This window comes from Lytechinus pictus, unplaced genomic scaffold (assembly GCF_037042905.1).
Source record: "Lytechinus pictus isolate F3 Inbred unplaced genomic scaffold, Lp3.0 scaffold_19, whole genome shotgun sequence".
Classification (NCBI taxonomy): Eukaryota; Metazoa; Echinodermata; class Echinoidea; order Temnopleuroida; family Toxopneustidae; genus Lytechinus; species Lytechinus pictus.
Window position 1 is genome coordinate 2,126,800 of NW_026974140.1, and position 9,860 is coordinate 2,136,659.

Here is a 9,860-nt window from a genome sequence, read left to right on the forward strand (position 1 = left end):
TCATATGAAGCAGAATAGTATCCTTTTTACGAAAATCAAGTGAACAAGAGTGTCGCTAAGGCGAGCACATTATACGCTTGCCTGTAATGCAGAGAACGGAGGTATCAAGTCAATCAAGGAAAGTGGAAGATGACGACTTCACCATTAACCTGTTTTTCTTTTTTTTTTACGAGAAATATTTTGCCAAATTTCGTAAGGGGGAAGTGATTTCCACGCGCGAGTGAAATGCCTACTCCAAGTCGGCAGGGCGAATCTGCATTAGATCTAATGTTAGGCCTACATGTACGGGATAGCCACACCCATCCAAGGGTTCATTACATGCCGCCGCGCACAGAAAAATCAAGCCATAGAAAAGTAGGAAAGTGGAAGATGACGACTTCACCATTAACCTGTTTTTCTTTTTTTTTTACGAGAAATATTTTGCCCAAGAACATTCTCATGCTGTTTTTTACTGCTCCTTTAAGTCAAATGATAAAGCTATCAAGCAGACTCACCGTGGAAAATCACTTTTGATTTCTTTACTATGCAAGAGCTTGTAACCCCGACCGGGAAGTCTCGGACTTCGGCCGGAATTTAACCACCCTTGGCTACTTATCAGATTTTTTTTCAGAGGGGAATCTCATGCCTGCTACAGGGAACCATACAGGCAAGGGACTTGCATGCATGTGATACATGAACATACCTGCTATCAAACTGCACACTTAGTAGATCCAAGTTGCTTAAAAAAAATATTCCAGGGGTTAAATCCAGCAGTAAAATCAATGTTTTTTACTTCTAAAGATTCTTATGACACTCGCTAATTATGGACTCCAAAAGATGATTTTAAAAAAATTCGTAAGGGGGAAGTGATTTCCACTGGAAATATCTCTGCCGAGATCGTACAAGTTCGATCTATCGCAAGAAAATCTGCAAAGGCTGCCGCAGGGATTCCCCACGGCGGAAAATTTGACACCCTTCCAAATATGGCACACTCCCAAAGCTAAGTGATCACGTCCAACGTTTAGAGCCGAAAGAGGTCTGTTTGGTAAGTAAATAATTATTATTTACCGACTTCTATATCAAAATTATTAAAAGTAATAATGAAAATTGGCATTTGCGCAGCTGAGATCTTGGCCCTCGATTGCGCAAGCGCTGCGAAAATTTGCACAGTGGCAGTGTGGGATATAATCTACAAGGCTGTATGATTAATTTTTTTAATAACAATGAATTATAGTAATTCATTCATGAGATAAAACATATGCTCTATCATACTGTCTCAAAACTGCTAATTTTTTATTCAGACTCGCAGATCCCGATTTTTTTATGTATTTTACTGGTTTTTTTTAATTTCTTATCTATTTCTTTGTTTTGCGACTTATCGATTTTTTTTTTTTTTTTTTAATGAAAATTGTTGCAGACTTAATTCCGATGATAAACAAGACAAAATTAGTAAGTTTAATCAGTAAAAGTAGAAATAAGGATACATTTATGAATTTTGGCTAAATTATTGGCATTGGATGATTTGTACATGAATTCACATTTTTGAGCAGTTTTGGGTCTGACATGCACTTACATAATGTTGCGTAATTTTGTAACCGTGTACCCGGGCATCGCAAATTTGGTCTCAAAAGTTGCGCAAGATTTGAAAATAAAAAGTCAGTGAGCAAGTGCCGTTGAAAATTTTCGCGCGGCGGATTTATTGTGAAAAATTTTCTCAACAATCAAGCAATTATTATTAAATAATTATTATAATAATAATTATTCATAATCACGTATTAAATTTCAGTATTTGTTAAAAAATTAATTTTTATCTAAAAATTGTTCTTCAAAACAGCATTTTGTAACATCGCTACGTCATAACGAAGCGGTTCAAGGGTCAGACCTATTGTATTTGCTTTGTTGACAAACGGACAGTAGAGGCGCACGGCCAATATGGGAGACTGTCTCCCATGAGAGAGATTATCTCCAATATCAGAGACTTTTAAAAAGAATTTGGGTATCCAATTTCAGAGACAGTCTTCAGTTTGGGAGACCAATTTTCTTTGTTTACATTTGCTGCAAAAGGATTACCTTGGCGGCAAATCAAAATGTTATAAGCAGATTCCTCATGAAAAATTACCCCTTTTCACCGTCTTCTTTAAAAATTCACCGTCTACTTTTGTTTTTATAAGGATTTTTGTTGTCATCCACACACAAAACAAATGGGCTTCTGACCTCAGTGGGAAAACATTTTGGGTGGAAAAAATCATGCTCTTATTGGTGTTGTTTCTTTTGTTCTTTTGCAAAGCAAGTCTCCAATATGGGAGATTGTCTCCCTTATTGGAGAGTCTCCCATATTGGTCGTGCGCCTCTACTGACGGATCGAGGGATCTACACGAGATCGGTCTGGTAAGAAACCTTAAATTTTTAAACTTTATATTAACCAATTTTTGAAACCTTCATACGCATTAGGCAGGGCGCGACACTAGCGCCGGTCCGACGGTCCAGACCGGTAAAAATCGCTGTCGGGCCAGTAGATTTTCAGAAATAGCAAGATTTACTGGTCCGACATGACCAGTAAAACATATCATTGTCAGGCCGGTAATTTTTCAAACAATAGCAAGATTTATAAGTCCGACATGACCAGTAATAAAAACCTTTGTTGGGCCAGTAACTTTTCCAGAAATGGTCAAATTCACTGGTCCAACATAAACATAAAAATATTCCATGACTCAAATTGCAAACTATTTTCCTCCCGTTAATTTCTGTCATTCACACACAGAATACACACAGAATGAATCGCATGTAATTTTTACTTGGGTAACATACAGTGTACATAATAGCCTAGCCAGCCACACAGCCCACATGGTAAATTTCCTACTGGCTGCACGAACGAAGCTTGGCCCCGGAGCTTGGCTAACCTCTGACAGAAATCTCTCACAGAAATGTCAAAATTCAGTTCACACTCATGAAAAGCTCTTATAATGTCCACATTTCCTAAAAATTGGGGTAAATCTGTCAGTTGTAAGCAGTAAAAGGAGAAATTTTTACTTCTGTTTTAGTTCAAACAGATCGGGTTTCGAGTGATATCGTCTGAATACATGGTAGCCCCACATATGCATTTGTGTGTGTGTTGATACACTTGGTTTCTGACTTTCTTTCGTAGCTATATTTTAATTGGGCCAAAAATAAACTGATAATTTATTTATGATGATAGCTTTAGCTTTCTTCCTCTGTTTTCTTTGTATCTTTCTTTCCTTCTTTCTTTCCAATCTTTCTTTGATTCTTCCGTCTCTTCTTTCATTTTTTGTTACTGTCTTTCTTTTTAATTTCCCCTTTTTTCGTTCTTTCATTCTTTCTCTCCTTAAAAAAAATATTTTTCTCTATTTCTTTTTTTCTTTCTTTTTTTGATTTCTTTAATTCTTGACTCCATCCAGCCTATGTTTATCTTTCCTTTCTTTCTTTCCTCCTTTTTACCCTTTCTTTCCTTCATTCTTTGTTACTTTCTTTCATTCTTTTTCCTTCCATCCATCATTTCTTCACCCTTTCTTGTTTTTTATTTCTTCCTTTGATCGCTCGCGCGAGTGAAATGCCTACTCCAAGTCGGCAGGGCGAATCTGCATTAGATCTAATGTTAGGCCTACATGTACAGGATAGCCACACCCATCCAAGGGTTCATTACATGCCGCCGCGCACAGAAAAATCAAGCCATAGAAGTCGTGTGTTGTGGACACCAGAAATGGGATCCGAGCACGCGCGACCGGCGCTATTGCAGTTTCGCACCGGACGATTACCATTTTTACCAGGCAGTAGAATCTAAAAAAATTGTCCACAAATCATGCATACATGTGTAAGTGGCAAATGTCACATCCCATTCCTAGGCCATATTAGATATTAGCAAGTCTCTCACTCAGTCTCGGTCGCATTCCAAGGTCAATACACCGACTGCTTTTCCGGATATCGCGATCGGTAACGCCAACATCGCTTCACTTGGCTTCGCCGCTTGCCGTTATGTTGATAATGGTACTGTCACTACTGAAGTTAGCGACCAAAAGACTCGCCTGCGCACTGCAGCATGCCGGTAGTTTGTTCGCATGATTTGGTTGCTAACTTCAGTCCATATCAACATTATGGTGCACGTGTGGACAGGGTTGGCACGTTTTAAACGGTGTGTTTTAAAACATGTTTTAAAACGCGTTTTAAAACACCCGTTTTTTTTACAAAAAAAACATGTTTTAAAACACCTCATAGACTTGTGTGTAATAAATATGCATGGTCATGGATGTGATTTTAGATGAATATATTTTTTTATACTTTTATTTCTTAAGAGGTATATTATTTTCTTCTAACTAAATCTCTTTCTCAACACCACTCTTTTCTCCTCTCTCTTTCCCCCTTATTCCCCCTTTCTCCATCTTTGTCATGTTCCTTGAAATCCTCTTGTTCCATTGTGCACATCAATCTATTACCCCTTTCATTTTAAGAATATTCTCATTATAACAAACATTTGAGTGTTTTGCTCACTTTTTAGACAGAGGAAGAAACGCTACAATGTATTTAAAATAAGCTCAAATATGTAGTACTTGAATAAAATGGAAGTGTTGCACAAGCATAATAACATTTTACAATTAGACTGTAAAACTGACATTGTATTCTTGAGGTACACAAAAGCAGGTGAAACTGCGCTTCGTAAAGATGAAGGAAAGTACTTTGATTCAGTATAAGATAGTCAGCTTGCAAACCTTAAAGGAAAAGTCCATCCCAAGAAAAATCTATGCTGAAAATTTCGTCAAAATCGGATGTAAAATAATGAAGTTATTACATTTTAAAGTTTTCCTTAATTTTGCAAAACAGTTATATGCCCATCTTGGTTGGTATGCAAATGAGGGGACTGATGACATCACTCACTATTTATTTTTTATTTCGTTGTTTTCTCATTGCCATGTGAATTAAAGTTTTATTCCTCCCTGAACATGTGGAACTATATACCATTGTTTTTATTTTTTTGATTCAGTTAAGTAGGTCATTATTATCAAATCTGAATCTGAAATTGTATTGTTCAAACAATAAAAAACAAAGAAATAGTGAGTGAGGGACATCACACAATTCTCTCATTTGCATATCACTGAGATATTATTACTGTTTTGTGAAAAATAAGCCAAACTTTAAAATGTCATACATGTACCGTAACTTATTTTAAATCTGATTTCGATGGAATTTTCAGCATTATACTTGTTTGAATTTTCTCAACTGATTGAAATCAACATTTTTCTGGGGTGGACTTGACCTTTAACCCTAACAATCCCAGGGGACTGTAATGGCCCCCTAAAAAAATTATATGATTAATCCATAAGCACGACAGTGCCACGCCATATTGTTCAAGACTATTTTTGGGATGCATGCATGGGTATGCGATTATGATATTACACAAGTGCATATCAGACCCCAAATTGCTCAATAACGTGATTTCATTTAAAAAGCCAATGCAAAGTTTTACATGATTGGAAAATTATGACCAATAATTTACTTTAAAAAACGATTGAAAAAAAAACTAAAACTAACCAAAAAAACTGCACAATATTTAAAGAAAAAGTTAAAACAAACATTAAATAAAAAAAAAAACATTTTGATCAGAATTCCTCAATTAAAGGTCAATTCCACCCCAGGAAAATGCTGACTTGAATAGAGAAAATCAAACTAGCATAGTGCTGAAAATTTCATCAAAATCGGATGTAAAATAAGAATATGACATTTTAAAGTTTCGCTTATTTTTCACAAAACAGTGAAATGCACAACTAGGTGAGCCAGTCGATGATGTCCATCCCTCACTATTTCCTTTGTTTTTTATTGTTTGAATTATACAATATTTCATTTTTTATAGATTTGACAATAAGGACCAACTTGACTGAACCACATAGTATTAAACAATGCTAATTCCACATGTTCAGGGAGAAATTAATCATTGTATCACTTGACAATGAGGTGAAAATCAGAATATTTCATATAATAGAATAAAAAAGAAATAGTGAATGGATGACGTCATCAGTCTCCTCATTTGCATACCGACCAGGATGTGCATATAACTATTTTACTTCAGATTTTGATGAAATTTTCAGTGTTATGCTTGTTGGATTTTTCTCTTTTTATTCAAATCATCTTTTTGTTGGGGTGGACTTGTCCTTTAAAGAAATAAGCAGTTCAAGGACTTTATTTATAGATTTAAACGCAAACTTTATTTTGTACACTAAAATCTGTATAATACTATAATTAATTAAAATGAAATGAAGCATATTGATTAAATGAAATTAAGCTTTGAAAGCCCATAGTCTATAGATTATTTCATTAATACATTGTGCAAATTCTTCTCACCCCTATAGATTGACAAGACTCAAAAGTATGTATGTATATGTATGAGGAATGAACTTATAAAATGTCAACTTACTTTTTTGCATTCAATATCAATGATTTAGAGTAATTTGGGGGAAAATATGAACTTTTCTATTGGAAATTCAGTAAAAAAAATTGTAGTTATATCTTACTTACTCCAAAAATGTATTTAAAACATCAAGAGCTTAAACTGTACTGTATTAGGTGTATAGTTTAATTGATTTACAGAAAATTTCATCGTTCGTTGGAAAAAAAAAACGTTTTAAAACGATTTAAAACGTTTTAAAACAATAAAAAACGTTTTTTTCGTTTTTTTGAATAAAAAACGTTTTTTATTACAACCCTGCGTGTGGAGCACGGCGAAACCAAGCGAAGCGATGCATGAGCCATGACTGAGGATTCGCACGACGATGTCAAGAGCGAAGCCAAAATGCAGCCGTTCCTGATCGCGATATTTGGACCTCGAAATGTGACTGAGAGACTTGCTAGGACATTTGTGAACAGTTACTGGTGGTGAGGTATGGTGGTAGTGGTAATCGACCGGTGCGAAACTGCATTAGCGCCCGCGCGACCCACTACTACAGTAGGATGGGGGGTCGGGTGTCCGGACACTTTATATTTTTGAAGCCTTCTTTTTTGTCTTTGTATTACACTAAAAATATGAATTCAATACTTCTATTTTGTTCTTTATAATATTTCCTAAAATTTTGTACTAAAAAATTACGAAACTTCGCTTGTAAATTTTTCCAAATGACTTTCTAAAATTGATCGTCCGGACACACAACCTGTCCGGACACACAACAACTGGGTATACTAGTACATGTAGTAGTACTACAGTACTAGGGACAGTGATTTTCCGCGATCGCGGAAAACGAACGGAATTCACGGAATCGGCCTTTTGAAACGGAAAGCGGCTTTTCAAACGGAAAATCACAGAAAACTTGTTTTTTCTCAAAATGCACAAAATATCAACAGAAATGAATCCCAAATCCTCAACAAAATACGAATATCAACTGAAAAAAACACGATCTCACTTTGCAACAACAATCATGACAATCAACAAATCGTAACAATACTGCACTCGAGCCCCTCCATCACTCGATCGTATCCAAATTAGTTTACACTGACGTCCGCATATAAGGCAGAATTCGGCCGTGTGTTGCTGCCCTCTGCGTTCGGTCATGATACAATGATCACGGTGATTCAACAAATCCAAAATGGCGGATAGGCGGAAGTCGTCGACTGCTCAATACGATGTCCGAAAAGTCCCCAAATCAGCGATAAAATCCCATGAAACCATAAAATAATGCTAATAATATGAAAGGTGAGGATGTATTAATGTTGATTGTGTTTCTCTAAATAGTTTTTGAGCTCGAATCTCTTCGATTAAAATGGATTTTAAAGCGATGTTAGTACATTGGTAGATGCAAATTTTGACCAGCGCTAGCATTTTGACATCGCGCTACTCATTGCGTATTGGTTTTCAATGTAAACGGAATTGTCACTTTTTCATGTACACAAAGTCTATGGGGAAACGGAATTTCCGTTTTCAGACATGCTGAAACGGAATTTGTGATTTTCTGAAACGGAAAAGGCATTTTTAGAAACGGAAAATCACTGTCCCTACTAGCATGACTAGTTAGAAATCCACTGCCAAACGCGGTTCATGGTGCGAGGTTAGTATACTAATACTATTACTAACCTCGCAATACGTGTGAGTGAGCCACACACACCAGGCGTTTAATATATGGTCAGTTCCCCCATGTCTGCGCGGTCTCCCAAGTCTGCGCACCCGCGTATCTGCGCGATTCTAGTAAAAGAAGATATGCAACGAGCACGAACTTTACACATGCAATACATAGACAGGTATTCATAAAAAAATCTGACTCAACATGGTGGAAAAATAATTAATTCAGGGCATTTCATGTGACGGCCTCAAAATGCAGCCTTTGTCATCAAAATCCCCGAATCGTGTGCAAAGTGAATGAGTGTGCAGACATGGGGTACCATTTTTTTTTCAATCTGAAAATGACTGCCCGAGGTTTTTTCAAGAAAATCTTATATTTTCTTTCATTTTTAATGAGAAATTTGGTACACTTACTCTTAATAATATAAGGAACACTATTAACCGAAAGATTTTGTGAAATAAGAAGAAATTCATGTTAAATCTTAACTCAAATTGTTAGGTGCGCAGACTTGGGGCCCACCATCATACATCAACCATCCAGATCCAGAACTGTTACTGTTATGTTAGTAAACCCAGTTGTTGTGTGTCCGGACAGGTTGTGTGTCCGGACGATCAATTTAGAAAATCATTTGGAAAAATTTACAAGTGAAGTTTCATCAAATGTTATTACAAAATGTTAGGAAATATTATAGAGAACAAAATAGAAGATGATTACAACTATCGAATTCATATTTTTAGTGCAATCCAAAGACAAAAAAGAAGGCCGAAAAAATATAAACTGTCCGGACACCCGTTCCCCCATCCTACTGTTGTTAGCGCCGCCAACGCAACGTCATGCACAGCGGGATCGACACAGAAGCTGCCCCTACGGCGTCGGGCATGTTGGGCCTCATTTTTGGTCGGGTGACTGTGTCCGGTCAAATTCTTGCAGTCTATGACAGTAAAAAACTTGGTAGGCCTAACAGTTAGACGTCTTATTGATATATTTTACATGGAGTCATGATATACAAAATATCTCACCTGATGTCCCAGTTGAGGTAGAACCAAATCCACCGAAAGATGGTTTATTTTGCCCGCCAAATGTGTTCGTACCGCCAAAGTTGAACGACATCTTGAATGATATTGTGAATACAAAGTTTATTCGAAATTTTCGATAGATGGCGCTGGCACAACTTTTGCAATAGTGTCCCTATACAGGGACACTATTTTGCAAGGCCTTTTATATACATGTAATATTATAGGGCCTTGAGTTTTTGCAGATTTTTGCAGTCTTTGAGAGTAACATAACCAGTGGCGTAACTACGGGGGGGGGCATGAGGGGCACGTGCCCCCCCCCCCCCCAATCGGCTGGCCAAAAAAAACGTGGAAAAGGAGAAAAAGAGGGAGAAAGAAAGAAAAACGTAGTGGGGGATGAAAAATTATTGTATATTATATTATAGTATCGGTATGTTACATTATATTATACCGGGTATTACATAAATAAAATAATTTTCATAACTTTATGAAACATAATTTGCTCAGGGCCTATGTGTTCATCATTCCTGGTGCTTGCATTGTCTGTTTAATTCTTGGTGTACTAAGACATCCCCCTTTCAAGTCAATATACACCAAATAGGCATATAGTTCCATGCAGTTATCATTGTTTTAGCTAGGTAGTGGCATGATATGCTTCTTTTTCATGATTACCTAAAGTGATTACCCCCTTTTAAGGTCTGAATATAAAACATTTCCAATTCATACTTACGTTCGCGTTAGTGGATTGGTGAGATATATTAGCTCTTCATGAATTCTAAAAAACAATTCCAAAAATGTCAGTTTTTCTAGTCTG

The 9,860-nt window shown here is 36.5% G+C and overlaps 1 protein-coding gene across 1 annotated transcript in view; it reads right to left on the reverse strand.

Moving 5' to 3' along the window:
* LOC129261209 (nuclear pore complex protein Nup54-like) overlaps positions 1–9,211 on the reverse strand; it is a 32,585-nt gene extending 23,374 nt beyond the window's left edge. The window contains exon 1 of the mRNA XM_054899269.2: positions 9,053–9,211. Coding sequence (XP_054755244.2) covers positions 9,053–9,143 — 91 coding nt within the window. The 5' untranslated portion in view covers positions 9,144–9,211. The remainder of the gene's footprint in view (positions 1–9,052) is intronic.
* Positions 9,212–9,860: the final 649 nt, after the last annotated feature.